Source organism: Sinocyclocheilus grahami, unplaced genomic scaffold (assembly GCF_001515645.1).
Source record: "Sinocyclocheilus grahami isolate Dianchi unplaced genomic scaffold, SAMN03320097.WGS_v1.1 scaffold84.1, whole genome shotgun sequence".
Classification (NCBI taxonomy): domain Eukaryota; kingdom Metazoa; phylum Chordata; class Actinopteri; order Cypriniformes; family Cyprinidae; genus Sinocyclocheilus; species Sinocyclocheilus grahami.
In genome coordinates, this window is record NW_015505263.1 from 1,417,830 (window position 1) to 1,440,341 (window position 22,512).

A 22,512-nucleotide genomic window follows, 5' to 3' on the forward strand; every position below is an offset into this window, starting at 1 on the left:
TGGCCTTCTGCTCATATCAGAGAGGTTGACACAGGTTGTCATGGTCGAGCTGCCACTGGCTTTTTCTTTTATGAATCTGGCCTACCTCCAATAAAGGACACAGTCGATTGGAAGACTCTGAGTGATACAAATACATTTATGAAGAAAGCGAAAACTAAACATAAGGTCTCAATTTATAAATTTTTTCTCGCAATACATTTTTTTTCTTCATTTTTTAAACAAATAAGTCCTTATATTAGACTCCCTTACATTCTTTGGATATTAAAAATGCATTGCTTAATACAATAAAAGCATATAATGTTAAAAATGTCATGTAATGTATTTAAGAATACACTATTGTTCAAAAGTTTGGGGTCATTAAGACTTTTTTCAAGGAAATTAATACTTTTATTCAGCAAGGATGCATTAAATAGATCAAAAGTGACTGTAAAGAGTTTTACATAGAAATGTTCCTAACAATTTCAAATAAATGCTATTCCTTTGAACTTTTATTTTCAACAACGTAACTGAATTTTTTTTTTATATATAATAGTTTTCACACACAAAAAAAGCATAATAATAAATAAATAAATAATAAAAACTCAGCATCCCAACTGTTTCAACATTAATGATAAGAAATGTTTCTTGAGCAGCAAATCAGCATATTAGAATGATTTCTGAGAGATCATGTGACACTGAAGACTGGAGTAATGATGCTGAAAATTCAGCTTTGATCACAGGAATAAATTACATTTTATAATATATTCAAATAAAAAACAGTTCTTTTATTAGAGATTTCTTTGAAAAATGCAAAATCTTAAGATCCCAAACTTTTGAATGGTGACATACATTTTTTCAACAAAATATGGCTTACAAAAAAATCTCTCCAGTACAGGCGGATATAAGCCAGTTAGGTGGACTGGCTACTAAATAGTTAAAAGTCTGAGTTTTACAACTGTATATGTGTCGGAACTAAGCAACTGTGTTTCTTATGCCACAAACTCTGCCATTATTCATTTATGAGTGTACACACACACACACACACACACCAAAAAGAGATGTAGAGGTGTTGTAGCACAGCAAGTCTTCCACAAAGCTGCATTTGTTCAGTTTGCAGCAATGGCTATTTTTGTCTCCTGCTTACTCACTTCTGTCAGGCAGGCCATTTAAGGACCAAAGCAGGCCCCCACAAGGAAGATCAAAATCATTTCAATCAAAAATATTCCTGCGTATCCAACCACAGAAATATTAGAGCACATTATACCTGCCAACCACCTACACAGATGAATTTACAATCAAATGAACAGTTGCCTTTTTTACTCTTTATCTACACTATGTTTTGTTGCAGAATTTTATTTCTAAAATGTCAACATTTTAGCCAGAATTACCAATGTTTTTGATAATATAAAAGAGTTTTGCGTTATAGATATCCAGTAAACACCACCTCATATCCATTCATATTGATTGCAGTAAATTACCCGTCTAAAATACTGAGTGTCACAACTCTGGGAAACCAAATAGTCAGAAAGACCTTGATGACCTGTACCATCACACCTGATAAAAGTTACAACACACTCTACCCGCTGACCCAAAACAACACATGACCGTTAGAGACAATTCTGTGTCCAAATAATCAAATCAACCACATTATATAACACCAATTATGAAACGTAGGCAGCATTTATCAACAAAGAAATCCCAGCAAATACATCCACTGCCCCACACTTGAACTCTATGATGAAGCTGAATATCTGGATGTCAATATTTAGCTACCTGCTTGTTTGTTTTCATTTGATTGAATTATGTGTGTAGGAACGATATACCAAATATTTGAGGTTATGCAGCAATATTTGTCCCTACATGTGAATTAGGTAGCTGGTGTGTTGATTCTTAAATCAGTGCAGGATCTGTGAATAAACACAGATGTATGTGCTTTAATAGACCAATAATCAAAGTCATCTTGCAGAGGAGTTAAAACGCAGGAGGAGAGATAGTCAATATTTAGAGAGTCGTATTTGATTTTTTTTTTCTATGGTGCAAAGGTTTCTGGCTTGGTACACAACTACTGTGAGTGGAGTGTTTAGGGCTGGTGTGTGTTAGGATTGACCCATAGCAGAGAGTGTGTGCACGTTGTATGTTTGTACCCTGGTTAAAGCAGCGTCTCTTTCCTCTATGATGGCTTTCATCTCCTCTGAGGTGATCTGGGAGCGACGCTCTCTGGCCCTCTGGATCTGTTCAATGATGGCCGCCCCGCTCTGCTCGATAACAAGGGCAGAGTCTGCGCTGTTAACCCGGTTCAACAACTCTTCCAGGTCCTGACCAAAACATACAAACAGCATCACAACTCATATCAAAACTAACGCTAAATATCCTTTCAAAAATCACTTGATCACATTTTAAAGGAACAGTTCCAAAAAATTAACATTTACTCGCCCTCAGAGAGTAAATGAGTTTGTTTCTTCATCAGAACAGATTTGGAGAAATTTAGCATTACATAATTTGCTCACCAATGGATCCTCTGCAGTGAATGGGTGCTGTCAGAATGAGAGTCCAAAAAAAAGATAAAACATCACAATTATCCACAAGTAAACCACACCTCTTCAGTCTATCAATTAATATCTTCTGAAGTGAAAAGATGTGTTTATACACTGAACAAAATTATAAACGCAACACTTTTGTTTATGTCCCCATTTTTCATGTGCTGAACTCAAAGATCTAAGACTTTTTCTATGTACACAAAAGGCCTATTTCTCTCAAATATTATTCACAAATCTGTCTAAATCGGTGTTAGTGAGCACTTCTCCTTTGCCGAGATAATCCATCCACCTCACAGGTGTGGCATATCATGATGCTGATTAGACAGCATGATTATTGCACAGGTGTGCCTTAGGCTGGCCACAATAAAAGGCTCTGAGCTCTGGTGGACATTCCTGCAGTCAGCATGCCAATTGCACGCTCCCTCAAAACTTGCGACATCTGTGGCATTGTGCTGTGTGATAAAACTGCACATTTTAGAGTGGCCTTTTATTGTGGCCAGCCTAAGGCACACCTGTGCAATAATCATGCTGTCTAATCAGCATCTTGATATGCCACACCTGTGAGGTGGATGGATTATCTCAGCAAAGGAGAAGTGCTCACTAACCCAGATTTAGACAGATTTGTGAACAATATTTGAGAGAAATAGGCCTTTTGTGTACATCAAGTTCAGCTCACGAAAAATGGGGGCAAAAACAAAAGTGTTGCGTTTATAATTTTGTTCAGTATATGAAACAAATCCATCATTAAGATGTTTTTAAATTCAAACCATTGCTTACGGCTAAAATACGAGTCCTCTATCCATAATATTGCTTTCTCCAGTGAAAAAGTCGTCCCGTCTGAATCAGGAGAGAAATATGCACAGATCAAACACCGTTTCAAAACAGTTCTAAACCAATACGTTGGTGGATTTTGATGTGAGAGCACAACAGGGGATGGACTTTTTCACTGGAGGAAGCATTATTATTGATAATGGACTGGTATTTTGGCCAAAAGTGACGGTTTAAAACTAAAATGCCATAATGATGGATTTGTTTCTTACAAACATTTATCTGTTCACTTCACAAGACGTTAATAGATGGACTGGAGTCGTATGGATTACTTGTGGATTGTGATGTTTTTATCAGCTATTTGGGCTCTCATTCTGACGGCACCCATTCACTGCAGAGGATCCATTGATGAGCAAGTGATGTGATGCTAAATTTCTTCAAATCTTTTTTAGATGAAGAAACAAACTCATCTCCATCTTGGTTGGCCTGAGCATATTTTCAGCAAAATTTTCATTTTTGGATGAACTACTACTTTAAGAATTAAGAACAAGAACAAATATGCAAAAATATATGCAATTTGGTGCAGTTGCAGACATTTATATGGCCAAAAAGATGAAATTCTGATTCCTTGTAAATCAATGAGATCTTAATAAGAATATTGAAGATTACTTGCATTAAATATCAGTTGTCACTCTATATCTCTTAAAAATATGTCTGAGTATAATGATATTTCAATGCTTAGTTTATTGGTCAAAGCTCTGCATGCAATGCAGTACAATGATGACTGAGAGATGTACAAATATATGCTCCTCAAAAGCCTGATGTATCATATTTTAACATGATTTTTACATGAGTTACATGTAGATAAAACTTAGGTAAACCTAAGTTGCTTCAGTCCTCTAAGTGTTCATCTTGAAATATTATTAACAAGTTATTCTTACATTTACAGTAAATAAAAATCAGTGAAGTCAGTATCAATCACATAGAAGGTATGCAATAGATCAAGTACAGGTTTTTCAGCAAAGTTTTGATCATATTGATAGTTTAAAGAAATTAGCCTTTATAATGTTAAATACGGCCGTAAACACTCCTGAAATTTTAATAGATGACATACTGGTAACTACAGCAACATTTTGGCATCTCACTATTGATGCCAATGGACACTTATATGCTATTTTTGATGAAAGAAACAGAGCAACTTAAGACATGATGTCAAGTAATTATTAGCAAACCACTCTCAATAGAGGTACAGTTCAAAAACTGCTCCTCAAATAGCTATATGATTTAAGGTATCATTTATGTTCATGTGCAACAGATGCATAGAGAATTAACACATTTTTCATCAGAATAAGCATCAAAACAAGCCTTTTCTGTGGCTGTGTTTTCATTTAAGACAGTTGGACAAAAAGGGTACACAGAACAATCAGAGATGAAATTCTCCAGTGAGGAAGGCTTACCACATCACTTTCTTCAGGTTTAATATTCTCCAGCCTGGAGAGAGATGGAGAGAGAAAAGAAATGTGTGAGAGAGAGAAATAGAGAAATGAAATGTAGTGAGCTTCCTTGAGTTTCCTTTATGTCACTCTGCAAAATGAGATCACTTCCCAAATCCAGTAATTGCATTCCGTGGGTTTTGGTATGAAAGCAGAAGACACACTCAGAGATATTAAAAGTGCCGCCTGCTCGTGCTGTTATTCCACTCTAATGCCCATTCTGCTCAGAACTGACAGCGAATTGTTAAGTTATTAATGTTTACTACTTTATATGACTATTGGGATCAATTGTTCATATGTGTGGGGAAACGGAGAGATGGATTAGGCCTGAACCTTTTGTGCCACACCTGCCATGAGCATCTTTATAAAGGCAAAGACAACAGTCATTATGGAGCCAAATGTCTGGAGACACTCGGGTCACACACCGTTGGAAATATTTATGATTTTGAAGGTTTTTCATTTGGACCTCGATAACAAATGCACAGTCACAAAGATGTGCTCAAGGCTAATGTAGATCAACGGCATGGCAAGTCAAATCTTTTTGCAATAAATGTATAAAATATATACAGTGGAGTCAAGAGAATCTGAGATCTCACTATAAAAAAGAAAAAAGAAATAATAAGCGCAAATAAACAAAAAGCTGTAGGGTTTTAAAAGATTAAAACAAAATGATGATCACGTAACATTTTACATTAATTTCTAAAAAAAAAGTCTAATATTTATAATATTATTTAAAATTATTTTTTAAAAAAAGTTTAGTGTCGGTAAGATATTTTTTATGTTTTTGAAGAAAAATTATGCTCACCAAGACTGCATTTATTTTATCAAAACATATAGTAAAAACAGTAATATTGTGAAATATTTTTACAATTTAAAATAAGAGTTTTTAAGTATATTTAAAAAAAATAATTAATTCCTGTGATGCAAAGCTGAAATTTTAGCATCATTGCTCCAGTCTTCAGGGTCACATGATCCTTCAGAAATCCTTCTAATATGCTGATTTGCTTCTCATGAAACATTTCTTACTATTATCAATGTCGAAAACAGTCCTTAATATTTTTGTGGAAACACTAATACATTTTTTCAGGATTCTTTGATAAATAGAAAGTTCAAAACAACAGCATTTATTTGAAAAATAAATATTTTGTAACATTACAAGTGACTTCACTGTCACTTGATTAATTTAATGCATCACTACTTAGAAACTTCTTTACAAAAAACATACCAACCCCAAACTTTGAAATGGTATTGCAAATTCAAAATATATAGTCCCCACTGTATATTTATACTGCCACAGTTTCACTGGTTTCAGTGAGAAATGACGGCAGGTGAATTGCAGAAATTCACCCTGCCTACTTTTACAGACCTCACAGGCGTGATGCTCCTTTAAGAGCAAATCGAATTCCTCCATCAGCCACCAGGCAGAAAAAAACAACAACCCCTCCACTCATTTACAAAGGCATTACATGGATCTCCATCCATTATAAAGGTACATACTCATTCACACAATGGACCCAAGAGTGACCTCTGAAAATAAGGGCTTAGAACACGTGCGTCCATATTCCCTGAAAGATAATGGGATTCCACTTGGGTATCAATTATAATTTTTTTGAGAGAGGGGCCGGAATGGAGCCCTTGAACACAGCTATAAGAGGGATGCGATTTTATAATTAGATTTTGAAGAGATCTTGCGCTCATTGGGCGGCCGGAAAATGCATTTCATGCCTCTTGATAATTGCGGTTCGAGCGACTTGAGTAACTATTAATAAATCATGAGGCCGACTGAAATATTAAACGGGGTGTAAGGTTATACGAATACCTCCGGAAAAGGACGTCAAGCAATAAAGAAGAGCATTGACTCATCTTTAAATTTAAAATATACTAGTTGTTGCATCCTCATAAACATTGACGCTTTTTTAAACCACAACTAGTCTTGAACAGGATATAAATGCTTCCGTCCCCTGGAGGGCACAGGGCAATATTCATTTTGAAAGGCCCGTCATCAAACAACAGCACCAGTTATGAGCAGTTAAACATACGAGGAAGAAGATCATATTAATAATTAGGACCCAGCAGGCAGGGTGGTAAACGGTAAATATCCACAGGTCTAAAGCACGGGATTGATTTCCTATAGAGTGGAACTTCTGACTGACAACCCAGTACTAGGATGAGGGGACTCTTACAAATGTCACACCCCTCTGATATATTTCCAAACCAGTCGATATTGGATTTCCCCTCAAACCCTTGTCTGTTCATTCAGCTTTTCCTCTAGCAGGAAGAATAAAGCAGCTTCCCATTACAACGGTGAGTAAAGCCACATGCCTTGCGTGCTTCTCAAACCCTTAAATCCACTGCTTTTAAAAACTTTAACGGCTCTTGGACTAAGCAGCGTGGATACAAAACCTCAGGCTTTCCTTTTATCACCTCACATAAGCTTCTGGACCATAAAGTAAGCTTCAGAGATACCCATTCATCAACGATAAAAGAGTTGAAAAATGTGTCACTGAAGACGTTTATCAGATATATTCTAATGTTACCAGATATAAGCCCTTTTTACTACTCCTATCAATAAGTACAATACAGAAAAAAAGAGAGGAGAAATGAGATGCGTCAAGGTTTATCAAACTTTACCAACTGTATGAGCACTAAGCCTGAGTAGTATATTAAATATATATCAAATCTTCAATATTTCTTTTTGGCAATATAAAATATTGCAAAATTTCACAGCCATTTACCCCCTGGTGTCATTAGGATAGCACTACAACAGATATATTAAATGCAATTTAAAAAATTTTGAATTTCCATTCATTTTCAGCAAGTCTTTTAAACTAGAGTATAAGTTTCAATGAACTGATAAAAAAAAAAACTTGTGTTACCATTGAAAAATGTTTCAAACAGTAAGGCATAGTGCAAGCAACGCCAAGGGAATGCATGAACTGATAAAATGATTACCATTAATGCAATGCAAGTCACTTTGGATAAAAGTGTCTGCCAAATGTATAAATGTAAATGTTTTCAAACTACCATTTAAAAGTTTGTTTTTCGAAATAAGTGAATAAGTGTCGAAATAAGCCAACCAAGGCTGCATTTATTTGATTAAAAATGCAGTAAAAATAGTAATTGATTGAAAGCTGAATAAATAAGCTTCCCATTGATGTACGGTTTATTAGGATAGGACAATATTTGGCAGAGATACAACTATTTGAAAATCTGGAATCTGAGGGAGCAAAAAAATCTAAATATTGAGAAAATTGTGTTTAAAGTTGTCCAAATTAAGTCCTTAGCATTGCTTATTACTAATCAGAAATTAAGTTTTGATATATTTACGGTAGGAAATTTACAAAATATCTTCATGGAACATGATCTTTACTTAATATCCTAATGATTTTTGGCATAAAAGAAAAAACAATAATTTTGACCCATACAATGTGTTGTTGGCTATTGCTACACATATACCCGTGCTACTTATGACTGGTCCAGGGTCTCACATATTTTAAGATGCAATTTATTTCTGTGATCAAAGCTGAATTTTCAGCATCATTACTCTAGTCTTCAGTGTCACATGATCTTCAGAAATCATTCTAATATGCTGATTTGGTGCTGAAAAAACATTTCTTATTATTATCAATGTTGAAAACAGTTGTGCTGCTTAATATTTTTGTGGAAACAGTGTTAAATTTTTTTTCAGGATTCTTTGATGACTAGAAGGTTCAAAAGAACAGCATTTCTTTGAAATATAATTTTTGTAACAGTAAAATCCTTAATTGTCGATTTAATGTGTCTCTGCTAAATAAGAGTACTCAATTTTTCTTACTGATGCCAAATTTTCAACAGTAGTGCATATATGGAGATATATATGGAATAATGTAGCTGCATCGCCCAGCCTTAATCAGCACTAAAGCTCCACATGTCTAGACCCCTAAGCCAGGGCTTCAACAAACAATGGGCCTCATTTGCAAAAATAAAATTTCTGTGTAAATCACTCCTAAAACCATTCTGACATAATATTCAAGTCAAAGTGATAATTTACATAAGACTCATTATACAAATTACTTAGTATTTTATTATGCTACTGTTTTATATACAAGTATCGGTCTAATTTTGAGTATGATGGCACAACTTGACCACGTGAAAATTGCAAATCGAAATGATCAATTTTCATTTTGTGAGGAGCTTCTTGGAGAGAACAGAAATGATTAGAGCAGCATGTAGTTGGACAGACTGAACTGATGGTCTGGTTTTGGAATAGGTTTGAACGGCACATACTCCAGCGTCGCCTCCTGAAGCTTCTTGGCCCGAAGTAAAGCTTCATCCCTCTCCTCGTTAGCCAGACGCAGTCTGGCCATCACAGCCTGGTCTCTCTCCCTCTGAGCCTTATAGATTTCCTCGACTAATGCTGAGACAGAGAGAGAGAGAGAAAGAGAGAGAGAGAGGTTATTATTCTGGTATTGCACTCCAGAGCTCCAGCTGCACAATAACAAGGCTAAGCTCCTCGGGAAAGAGGTTATTGCAGTTGAAACACTATGGCATAAGTATTAATAACTCTAAGTGAGCCTTATTTTGAGAAGACAGTTTCCCCTGGGGAGGTGTGTGTGTGTGTGTGTGCACGAGTGCCCAGAGCAATAAAAACAGCAGCAACACCCTGAAGTCAGAGTTCCAGGCTCTTGGAGACTGGAGACATTTTATTTATGAAATTTCAGCATGAAAACACTCTGGTTTATCAACATTGTACGGGAACAGCGAGCAATTACACCAGGCTCATGGATGTCAGAAACCATCTGAAAAATATCCTCATATAGCAGGACAAACATGACTGTGTTTGACCTACAAGCCTCAGAAGGTCCAGGGGCATGCTGACGTATGCATTTCCAAAACAATATTGAAAACGAAGGCCCCTGGTGAATGAATGAACAAATGAATGAACTAATGAACGAACAAACAAGCAAATGAACAAACGAACGATGAATGGGTCCATGGGCATACTGACGACTCTCCAAGAATCTCCAAGCAACACTGGAGACAAAGACCGCTAGAAAATATAAATTACTGAATGAATGAACAAACAAACAACCAAATAATGACAATGAATGAATTAATTAATGAATGAACAATATATTATGGCAAAACAATATTGACTGCTAGCAAATATAAATGACTCAACGAATGAACAAATGAATGAACTAATGCAAAGGAATAAATGAATGAATAAATGAACAAATAAATAAACTAAACTAACAAATAAAACAAGTAAAAATGAACCATGAAACAATTTCCAAAGCATAATTATGAATAAAAACCACTAGCAAATATAAATGGCTGACTGACCGAACAAACAAACACAAAGAAATGAATGAATGAATTAACCATTGAACAAATAATATAAATAAACTAACAAATTAACCAACAGAAGTATCCATGAGTCAATTTCCAATGCCTTGTTAACCACAAAAGACCACTAGCAAATATAAATGACTGAACAAACATACAAACAAACAACTGAATGAATGAATGCAAAGAAATGAACCAATACATAAATAAACGGATGAACTAACAAGCTAAATGATCTATGAACCAATTTCCAAAACCTTATAACACACAAAGGCTGCTAGCAAATATAAATGACTGACTGAGCGAACAAATGAACAAACAAACATGTGAATGAATGAACAAATGATCCATGATCCAATTTGCTAAGCATTATTTCACACCAAGGCCACAAGCCAATATGAATGAAGAAATAAAGGAATTGAAGAATTAAAATGGACAAAGGACAGATGAATGAACAAAATAACAAGACAAACAAACAAAGAAGGTATGGAGAAATGCTTGAACGCAAACAAAATAAATAAACAAGCAAAGTTTATTCCAACTAAGAGAGTTTTAATTAAAATTTGCTGATTTTGATTCACGCACCCGACCTGACCTGCACCAAACTCAAAAATCAAGCAGACAATTTGGTCAAATCCACAGGATTTTGGCATTACCAAACGGTCTTTGGCACCATCTCTAATCCCACCGAAAGCGGCACTGTTATCCATCACTCGCTTCAATTCTTTCCTGCATGTTACGATAAACAGTCATTCCCACACTAAGCCACTACAAAGTTCACAAAGCAAATCAATATTGCTGGAATTTGCTGATTAAACATCTCCCACCCGAACTATACAAATCATATTGAAATGAGGGCGGCGAATACATGCATTATCATCGCCTTATTAAATGAACAATTTGGCTGCCTAATTGCGTGTCATATATGTCACGTGTCACATATTTCCGTTTAATGAACAAACTGTGAGACGGCGCTTTTTAGCTAGCTAAGTTCAAGCAAAAAGTGAATATTGGCTAAATTTAAATATTTGTTCAGCAAAGGTGAGGAGCGTGTACATTTCATCGACAAAATAATCAGTTACAGAGAGGAATGATCACTTCTGATGAGGGCGCTTTATGTTAGACATACTGGTTTATGTTTACAAATGTCAAAGTGTGCTTTTCTCGGGTTCTTCTGACATGTACTAACTAATTAATTAAAAGTGTTTATTCTTCAGCTGTGTTGGAAGGTCAGACGTTTGCATTTAGAGATCTATGCAATGTCACACCTCATACTAAACCCGTAAAAAGGTAAATGCTGCCATATTAAATGAGTCGACTTATTCTTTATTCCTTTCAACCATATAAACATCCATCTTTTCACCCATGCATCCTACCTGCAGCTCTCTCACTGGCATGTGCCTCCAGCTCGGCCTCCTGTAGCTGTGAGTCCAGAAGCTTGGTTTCCAACTCCTTCTCCTTCAGCGCCAACTTCTCCTGGAGCTGCAGAGACACACACACACACAAGACATAAGTAGAACTTTATAACTTTATTCATAACTTTATTAGGTCAACAAAATAAATAAATAAACAAACAACAAACCTGCTTGGTAGATGAACATTAATTTGTGTTATTTCCACAGTCTACCAAAAACTGTACATTTATAATTTTTGCATGAAACTGCATAAAATGTCAGGATGTATTTTACCCAAAAATCTAAAATATGCACTACTGTTCAAAAGTTTTGAGTTGGTAGATTTTCTTATGCTTACCAAGGCTGCATATGGTCAAAAATACAGTAAAACAGCAATACTACAAAATATTATTAACATTTTAAAAAACTGTTTTCTATTTGAATACATCTTAAAATATAATTTATTCTAGTGATGCAAAGTTGAATTTTTAGCATCATTACTCCAGATTTCAATGCCACATGATCCTTCATATATCATTCTAATATGTGACCCTGGACCACAAAACCAGTCTTAAGTGTCAAAATTTAGATTTATTAAGATCTCAAAGCTGAATAAATAAGCTTTCCATTGATGTATGGTTTGTTAGGATAGGACAATATTTGGCAGAGATACTATTTTGAAACTATTTGAAAATCTGGAATCTGAGGGTGCAAAAAAATCTAAATATTGAGAAAATCTCCTTTAAAGTTGTCCAAATGAAGTTCTTAGCAATGCATATTACTAATCAAAAATTACGTTTTGATATATTTACAGTAGGAAATTTACAAAATATCTTTATGGAACCTGATCTTTACTTAATGTCCTAATGATTTTTGGCATAAAAGAAAAATCAATCATTTTGACCCATACAATGTATTTTTGGCTATTGCTACAAATAGACCCCAGCGACTTAAGACTGCTTTTGTGGTCCAGCGTCACATATGCTGATTTGACACTCAAGAAACCTTTCTTATTATCAATGTTGAAAACAGTTATGCTGCTTAATATTATCTCCTTTAAAGTTGTCCAAATTAAGTTCTTAGCAATGCATATTACTAATCAAAAATTACGTTTTGATATATTTACAGTAGGAAATTTACAAAATATCTTTATGGAACCTGATCTTTACTTAATGTCCTAATGATTTTTGGCATAAAAGAAAAATCAATCATTTTGACCCATACAATGTATTTTTGGCTATTGCTACAAATAGACCCCAGCGACTTAAGACTGCTTTTGTGGTCCAGCGTCACATATGCTGATTTGACACTCAAGAAACCTTTCTTATTATCAATGTTGAAAACAGTTATGCTGCTTAATATTTCTCTCTTTTTTCAGGATTCTCCAATTAACAGAAAGTTCAAAAGAACAGAATCGTTTAAAATCTTTTGTAACAATTTTGTAGCAATATTTTACTGTCACTTTTGATCAATTTTATGTGTTCTTGCTGAATAAAAGTTTTAATTTCTTTATAAAAAAAAAACCCTCACCCCAAGTAAAACACTGTAATGGTTCTAAAATAAATAGGCTTAATTTTCTTTATGCAGAAAATAGATTTTTAGGTGAATTATGACCTGAATTCCATATATTGGCCACACTTTCACTGAAAAACTCATATCAGCCAACCACAACTTTATAACCCCTGCATCAAGCTTTTGTATTTGCACCACTACAAAAGAGGAACAGTCATGTCTTGGCTGTAAATCTGGATTGGTGAGTGATATTTTACGACTACGAGCCTCTCAATGATAGATTTAACCTCCTGTCTTCAATATTTTCATCCCGTTTGTTTTTGTCCTCCCGGACTTTGAAAACATGACGGGGTTGGGCCAGAGTCTTCAAAGGGCTCTCTCAGATCACTGCCAGCAAAAACACACTCTTGGGACATGTTCCTGCCCCTCTGTCAGGAATCACAACTACTTGCAAACCGGGGACATCAATTACAGTTGTTTCCCCCTTCTCCGACCCCTCAAACAACACGTCTCCAGATGGGTGCAGATATGCCACATACACTGACTAACACAATTTCAAGACTCTAGTCCTATGCCCTGAAAGAACAATGATGGAGCAAGAATATATATAATACAGAATGTAATGCAGTTTACTAAAGGTCCTCTTAGATTTCAATCCCTTCCCAGCAAGTGATAAAAGACGTATAGTGATGACTTTTTACAACGCAATCAACTCTTGATGGATTAAACCAAATCCAGTGAATCACTGAATCATTTATTCAACCGATTCATTCAAAAAGCTGATTCATTCAACAAGTAAACACCGTCCATTGCTCAGAGACGCAAAACAGTGATGTGATCTCTGTTTGGAACTATTTTCGTTGGCAAAATTGAGCAAAAACAAGCAGTACTATGTCTAAAATGTAAGTCACTTACTGCTTTACTGAACTTGTCTAAAATGATTATTAAATGTGTTCATGCTGATATCTGCAGAAAAACGGTACTCTTTGTGTGATATAGATTAAGTTAACTATATTAAATTATATAAATATAAAAAGCATAGAGAAGCATTTTTGCCGTCTACAATTTAGAATGCCTGGAATTTTGAGTTTTAATAGACTTATAAATCAACATGCGTGCACTCTGTTTGTGATTTGGTGATATAGCCTACTTGATAATGTCAGATCGCACATCATTACAACAACACTTGCAATATTATCGCAGACAATGCTGTATCGCACACCCCAGACTCGACCTTAAATGGAAAATGAATCATCCGCGGTTGTGCGCGCACTTGTTTGCACATGAGCAAAGGTGTTTTTAGGAGTCTAACTTGCAAACACCAGACCACCGATTCGTCAAACCTGCTTTCCTGCAGTCAGTGTTCTTCTGACTTCTGACTATTTTGTAGTAAGTAACGAATATGCTTCGGGGAAATGTATTGGAGTAAAAGTATACATTTTAATTAGGAAATGTAGTGGAGTAAAAGTAAAAGTTGGCTGAAACATAAAAACTCAAGTAAAGTACAGATACTCCCAAAAAATACTTAAGTACTGTAACAAAGTATTATTACTTCGCTACATTACACCACTGGGTAGAAGCAGTGCGTTTAATGGATTGTACTGTTGTTTAACAACATTGTTCAGCTGATGAAATGTCTTCCCGAAGAAAAACAACTTCCAGTAGTCAAAACTTCATAAAACAGTTTTGAAAGTACAAGTACAAGACTGTAAGTCTATCCCTCACAGCCTCGTTTTCATCTGTGTTAAGTTCAACATGGCATCTAACCTGATTAAGGTCTATTAGGCCCAGAATGACTGACTTCATGAACTTCTTAACATGTAAATTCACCTTCTTATTGAGGTCTCTAAGGGAATCCAGCTCCTTTAAGAGAAAGGCAATGTTTTTCTCTTTATCCAGAACTGGTACTTGCTTTTTGGAGTCGCTGATAACTTTGGAATTTCCCTGGTCCTCGTGAGCATGAGCATGCCTTCAGAAAATACAAAAGTTCATTAGAAATGCTCGTATATTAGACTCCCAAACGGGCAACAAAAAATGAATCATTCACATTCTGACATGCAATTATCAAATACACAAGGGATGCGGTCTCCCACTTTCAAGAATATTACTGTGACTTATTTACTTTGAGATATTAGTCAAATCATACAGTTGACCTTTAAGGTAATATTAAAGTATTACTGCACTGTATTGCACGGTAAATTACTTCCCTCTTGTAGCCAGGAATTTGATTCAGTTCTTATTAAGGAGGCAAAGAAAATGCATTGGAATCTATATTTATAGTTTCATGCTGCGATATAATTAAAATCATCTTACTATGGACAACCATGCTAAAAGTGAATATTACTGCTATATTCATATTCTATAAAGGCTTTCTCGATAGTACTCAAGACAGATGAAACTAAACAACTGTTGCCTATTGGATATGTTTGCAATGGCATACTACCTATTATTTTTTTAAATAAATTAGTATGTAATATGAATACTATGCACATTTTTGTTCACACGGAACAGTTGGATGACCTACTACATTTGTGTGGTATATAACAGAGCAGAGTGCATGGTATAATATATCCCACAATGCAATGCACTCCATTTGACAATTTCAAGAGTAACACATTTTTTGCATTTCTCCTTGTTGCATTATTTTATTAGCTTGGCAAAATTGTATGTATTTCTGCACAAAATAAAATAAAAAATAAGATATTATTTACTATAAATATTAACATAAAAATAAATATGTAAATATATAATTATATGGTTATGTAAAATTAAATATGTAAAGAAATAATATAAATTATTTATTATTAGAATTGAACAATAAAAGCAGCAAGATCATGTAAAAAACTGAATTAAAATATAACTTTTATATAAATATTAAAATAAAAATGAATATATATATATATATATATACACACATACATACACACATCATTTATTTGTTATAATTAATTATTTGACAACATTATTCATGACAACAATGAAGCACTATCATTGCTTAATAGTTACGTACTGATTTCCATACTATTTTTTAAAATAGTACACAGTATGCAGTATGGTAGTATTCCATTTTGAACACAGGAGAATTGTTTCAAGGCAATGGGAAAAATAAAGGTAAGGTAACAATTATTTTTATTTTAAGGTGTTCTTGTTACACGTTACATGCACTGACTATTATAATAACAATAAATTATGCATAATTACATGCAAGTAACCCTAAGCCAAACCCTAATCCTAAACCTAACCATATAGTAAGTACATGTAGTTATTTAATATTACTCAGTACTTAAATGTATAATTATACTGTAACAAGGACACTCTTTAAAATAAAGTGTAACCAAAATAAAAGTAAAAACACAAAGGCTGAGGCTAAAAATGCTGCAAACTAAAATTAGAATTAACTTTTCAGCCCTAATAATGATTGGATTTTGATTACTCCATGTAAGTAAGTCTCTCTGTTCTCCTGACCTGGGCGTGGCAGACCCTGCCCCGCTGACGCGAGGTGTGTGGACCGGACTGCTGGCTGTCTCGTTAATATCCTGCTCCTGCTGTGCTGCAGGTCTCTGTGAGGACCGTCTCTCCTCCTCCATGATTCTCACTTCAGCTGCAACTGGGCCTGGCACGGGTGGGGGTGGAGGGAGTCTGAGCATCAAACCTTCTCTGGGCCTGGGGGTCTTAGAAACTGTGCCAAAAAACAGAGTAAGAATAAGTAAGAGCCATATAGTATCACCAGGTGCTGGTATGCTCCAAAAATTGCACTGTATTTCTATTACCAAATGATGTCTAAATCAAAGTTGGCCTGTGTTGACCACTGATTTGACCTGACATGCAACATCACAGGAGAAGGGGAAAATGTCAAACATATTTTTCATTTCTAACGTTTTTTTTGTTTGCATTGAAATTTAATCTATTTTTAATATAATATTATATCAAATTTATTTCCATCTCTTGACCCTAAATCAACTTTTTGTTTATTTGTTGTAGACAATTTGATTGCCTCTGATTATTACTATTATTATACCATGGCTTTATGTGAAGAACAAAGTGAAATTAAATGTCATTCACTGTAAATCTTCACCACTACCACTGCTCTCAAATCTCATTTATGTAATTCAAATATGTGCATATATAAATTAGGCATACTGGTTACGAGACACTTGAGAACAAAATATATTTGGGGTTATTTACTTCAAATCTGGTATGAGATTTTTTTTTAACTGCCATATTTGATGTAAACGCGAGAAATGCAGTTAAGGAAAGATTATCACTGAAAAACGACTTAAAATTCAGCCTTTTACTCATAAAATGACGTCATATTAAGATTTTATGGAGCTTTTAGTCATTTTTGGATCAGACTCTGGTCACTACTGACATTCATTATAAGGAAAAGAGCATAACAAAGAAAGAAAAACATAAAGGTTTGCAGAAATCATTTTTGGGTGAACAATTCTTTCCAAATTTGAATTCTTTTATCTCCACAATTACAAGCTAGGGAAAAAATAGTTACTGTTTTCAAACAGGTTTTCCTTGGTCTGCTAAACAGATGATCCCACCCCAATCCAATGCTATTGGTTGAGTCAATGTTGGAATGTTCAAACAAATAGAGCATGTTTCAAAAGCACCACACTGTTTAGACTATTCAGTGACATCAACCTAAAGCTGACTGCATGTAAAAAAAAAAGTATTTTAGCATCCAGAAAAAGCTTTAGGAGCAAAATGAAAAGGAAAACCCACAAGAAAGACGTTGCAACCATAACATACAAGACTTCCATTCTTCTGCTGGGAGATTACAGTCTGACGGTTTGAAAGGCAGCTCTGTTGGTTGGTTTGCATCAGCTCTCTGAAAAGGAAACTAGGTCTGGCCGTCTTTCACGAGGGAATGTGGCGATCCGTGCCGAGTGACTGGCAGGAGGGGGAAAACGAGGTCTTCTGTCAATGTTTCTGTAGCGCTCAGGGTCAGAGATGCAGGCGGAGAGGCAAACACAGAGGCCTGTCTCTCTGGCAGCCTTTCTGAAAATGTGCTTTGCTCCTCAGGGAAAGCTGGATGTAACCCGGATCGTTTGTGATCAAACCCAAAGTGTGACGGCCCTTGAATCAGAGATATTTAAACGAGTGCAAATTTGTGATGACAAAACTAGTGAAGATAGAGACTTGAAAGATACAACGAAGGTTGAAATTGTGAGAAGCAGAGGGTGTTCAAACTATTTTTAAAGCTAAAATGGAATTTTTAAAGCTAAAATGCATCATTTGTAGTTAAAAAATGATGTCTTTCAAACAGGTTTCCTGAATTCATCTTCCATTGGCCTGCCAAACAGATAGTCCCACGCTATTGGTTGAGTGTTGCTGGGTGGGGCTGGTCGGGATGCTCAACAAACAGAGCAATGTTTTGATAACGCCACAAAGCCACAATGTTTACACATTTCAGTGGAATCAACCTACAAAAAAATGACACACTTCAGCTTTAACATCTACAAGCAAATTAAACAGATAGTAGCGCTAAGTGCATGCACAGGGTCAAGTGCTTCACAAAAAAGCCGCCTGGCTATCCTGCGATTATAAAATATACATAAATCAGTTCAACATCAATGCAATTCAAATTGGGCAAAACTCAAACACACAGTGCTTAAATCAAAAGCATCAAAAAAAAGGGGGAATCATTCTGCGTTAATAAATGCGTTGTGATGCTCGAGTCTTGCGACAACGATGTCCAAAAAGCTCCAGCTTAGCCGCCACAATTATTTAGCGAAAGGTCAGGTTTTGAAGTCGAGATCAGGGAGGTCTGCCTCATGGCTTTGTTGCTAGGGCTCTGCTCTCAGGATCGCTGGAGACAGTTATTAGTATTCCCCATAAGACTCAACCGTGCAAACACCAGATTCAAACCATGAATAATAACGCCAAACACACTTTATAGAAGCCCTTTGTCACACTGCAAATATGCGACTTTTGGATACATTGTTCCCTAACCTGGGTTACTTCTTTAATTTTATCTCCCTCTCCGGGTGTCTCTCACAAAGGTAACTGCCCCTGAGAATGTGTGTTTAAAGCGCCATTTCCCTCACAAATGGGGTGAACGTGGCTTTTAATCTAAGCGTGCAAAGTAAAGGCCCATTTCTTATGGGAACCAAGTGAAAAAGGACTCAACATTAAAAGCAAATTCAGAAATGAAGAATTGGCTCCCTTTCAATTGATGAGTGTGAATTTGAATTGAATTGGCCGCAAACCACATGCTATTGGATTGAATGACAGGAAAAGTAATTTACTGAATTGTAATTCAAAGAAACTCAACAGAGTTATACAACAGTTGACCTACATTCGTCCACCACAACAACAAAACTGGCAAGAAAAGATAACTTGGATGTTCAATCTGAAGTTTCCATTTTATAAGCTTTTTGGCTCCATTTTAAAGACTTTTAATTAAAGCATTTTGAGTAATTAAGTCTTTTTCCACAGTGGTCCATAAAACATAATAATATTATATGTATTAAATATCGAACTACATAAAAAAAATATATAAATAAATGTAAAAATCATTAAATATTATATAAATTATTAAGCAGAATATTAAAATAAATAAAAAAATTTGAAAATCAAACATTGATTTAAAAACAGTTTGAATTGTGCTATTTGAAGTCTACATCCTGTTTGCTGCCTCAATTCAAATTTAGGAAAGTAATTGCCATTTAAAAAGTATTCTTAATTCAAATCTAAATGATTTATCATTTATCACCATGAAAAGACATTTTATGTAATAAATGGGGCAAAAAATTACCAGACATGACCATTTCCTCCATTGATTCTAACAACTGTTTTGTGCCATCTTACTAATGTCTGTCACTAATAATCAAACACAGGCTGATTAACCGCCTGCAAAAAGGTTGAAGTGTTTCACCAACAGCCCAAATGTATATTTGAGCAGCGAGGCAGAATAAATTTGCATATCCGGAGCGTCTGGTGAAGGGTCGGTAAATACTCTGTTTATCTCTCATTGTCATTCCAACCAGTCTATCTAAATAGTGGCTCTTCTACAGCGTTATGGCCTAGGTAAAGTTAATACGCAGCAGCCCGGTTTTATTGAATAATGTAAATAAATGTTTATGTAGATAAACGAATAAATAAATACATGTAAATAACTGTTAATGTACTATATTGAGCATTTAGACATCGGGAAGCCTGTAAAACATCTCTTTATTCATAAAAACATTCTGGCAAAAATGCAGGAGGAAATGGTTGCAGCATAAATAGTAAACAAATGAGGCAAGAGCCTTACAGAACTGTAAAATAACACAATTATCTTTTTAATACGATTTAAATTTTTTGTTGTGATTTGATAGCAATTATCATATATAATGTATTACCTTCTGTGAGTTTCTCCTCCAGGGCTTTTGATAAACTCTGACATTGGGATGTAGATGAAGTAGTTCCTCCTAAAGAGGATCTGGAAAAAAAATATGCAAAATGTATGAATATGCAAAACAAATATATAAAATCAACACTTTTTTTTATCTTCGATATCTCTAACAGCAATGCACTTTGTCTGACACACTCAGGTGAAGACAGGTACAGGATATTGACAAACTGTACATCAATGCCACTGCTTTGAAGGACCTGCATGTTTTGTTTCAAAGCGCTGAGTAAAGCGAGGACATGAAGCAAATATCAAAGACCTTCAAGAGTTCTGACCCTAAGAGGACAGAGTTAACTCTTTTTACAAGTTGTATTCTTTTGCAAAGCAAACACAACTATCAGTATCAAGAGTAAATAAAAATACAACTTGAGTTGTAATATGCAAACACTATAAATGTGAAGTATAGCCAAAATGTACTTTAATGTACTTTTTATGTACATTGCAAACTGAGCTAATTCATAATTTCAGTATACAAAATGTATACTTCCAAAAAACCCACAGAATTCTAGTTTAAAAAGTATAAAGCAAATGCATTGCATTCCTTTGTAATAAATAATAATTTCACTACAAGTTTAAATGATAAACTAAGCCAATTCAATAGTGCTTTAAAATAATTAACGTAACATTTTTCAATGCATGCATTTTCTGCACAAACATTTCACCTGTAACCAAATGACATTTGCATCGCACTAAAGATGAGCAGCTGATTTTTCAACATTGTAACACCGTTTTGGATTTAGAAAACACATCTCTGCAAAGATATCATTACAGCATGTAATCATCGCCTGCAATGTACACTGATAAACATTTCGCACATATTAAAAAATCGTTCTTAATTGTACTGATTCACCTGGAAGAAAGCCATTGACAAACAGTGTAAAAATGAGCCGAGGAAGCCATCTTTACCCAAGTTGTGGTGTGGTCTCTGAACAATGGTGCTTTACAGGGGACGGCAGCCTTTGTTTCAGTTCTTCATTGACTTTAGGATTAGCTGGAAATATATAGAAGGGATATGATTAATTTCACTGCGAAACAAAAAAAAATGCTTTTCATCACAGGCTCTAGCTCACTCCTTTCCCATTAGACTTAGAAAGGTTAGTATTAATTACAGCCTGTCAATATGATCTCGGGGTGCTTGGTGGAATCTTTAATAACCTCTGGAGTAGAGGCAGCAAAACAAGACAGGCAGCTTTTCATTTGCCGTGTGAAATTATGCTTTAAGACTTTGTCTTTATCTCATCCACTGTGTACCAGTGCTTTACCTCGCAGTTTATGGAGGACTAATGAACGCGGGCAATTAACAAAGCGTAATCCCACCATGCAATCGTTTTAATGCTTTTAGCTATCAGAAAAGTAAACAGTCATTTAATACAGCTCAAGCCATATCAGATCCTAGTCAGGAAGCGCCAATTAAAGCGTCATCTACTCAGGTGTAATTAAATAATGGTGGATAATTTAACGGAAGCTAATTCATAAGCAAGCAACAAACAGACAGGAGGCAATTAGCAGGAACGCTGACATTCAGACGGCAGAGCCTGTTGATCGCTGGCAGTAGGAGCCGTGGTGGAGAGCTTCCCTCTAGTGGTGGAGCTTCTGAGACAAGAACTTCTTAACACAACACACACACCGGGGGCTTACAAACGTAAACACTTGGCATTTCAGTTCTGTCAACTATAGGTGCTCTGCGGTGTCACATTTACAAACCAAATGAACGCGGAACGTCTTCAAGAAAGGGTCGGACTGAACCTGGCAAACACAGAATGTTTCCCTCGTGTTTCCTGGTCGGTTATTTTTTTGGGAACCACTTTGGTTAGGAAAACCTTAATAGGTCACAAATGTCTTCTAAAGGATTCCCACTTCCCACACCACTAGGATTTTCAACATTAAGGATTTGTACTTACAAAGAGCAATTTCTAGCCAAAGCAATAATTTAGAGCCTAAAAAACTGTGTCCCTGAACACTTGGTATTTTATTAATTCATACGGCATTTCTAATTGTAAAAATGACTTAAAATTTCCAAAGCTCTCCTATTTAAAGAATTTGTGCTTCGCAAATCTTTTAAGCATTATCAATTTTCTGCCCTGAACTGCTCATTATGT

At 35.3% G+C, this 22,512-nt stretch overlaps 1 protein-coding gene across 2 annotated transcripts in view; it reads right to left on the reverse strand.

Annotated features, from left to right (window-relative positions):
* The window catches only part of mipol1 (mirror-image polydactyly 1), a 75,683-nt gene that overhangs the window by 32,116 nt on the left and 21,055 nt on the right, over positions 1-22,512 (reverse strand). For both annotated transcript variants that reach the window (XM_016274020.1, XM_016274019.1), the window contains exons 3-10: positions 21,320-21,404; positions 20,364-20,443; positions 16,477-16,690; positions 14,842-14,980; positions 11,482-11,587; positions 9,044-9,173; positions 4,742-4,775; positions 2,124-2,294 (exon numbers count right to left, since the gene is read on the reverse strand). In XM_016274020.1, coding sequence (XP_016129506.1) covers positions 2,124-2,294; positions 4,742-4,775; positions 9,044-9,173; positions 11,482-11,587; positions 14,842-14,980; positions 16,477-16,690; positions 20,364-20,443; positions 21,320-21,404 — 959 coding nt within the window. The remainder of the gene's footprint in view (positions 1-2,123; positions 2,295-4,741; positions 4,776-9,043; positions 9,174-11,481; positions 11,588-14,841; positions 14,981-16,476; positions 16,691-20,363; positions 20,444-21,319; positions 21,405-22,512) is intronic.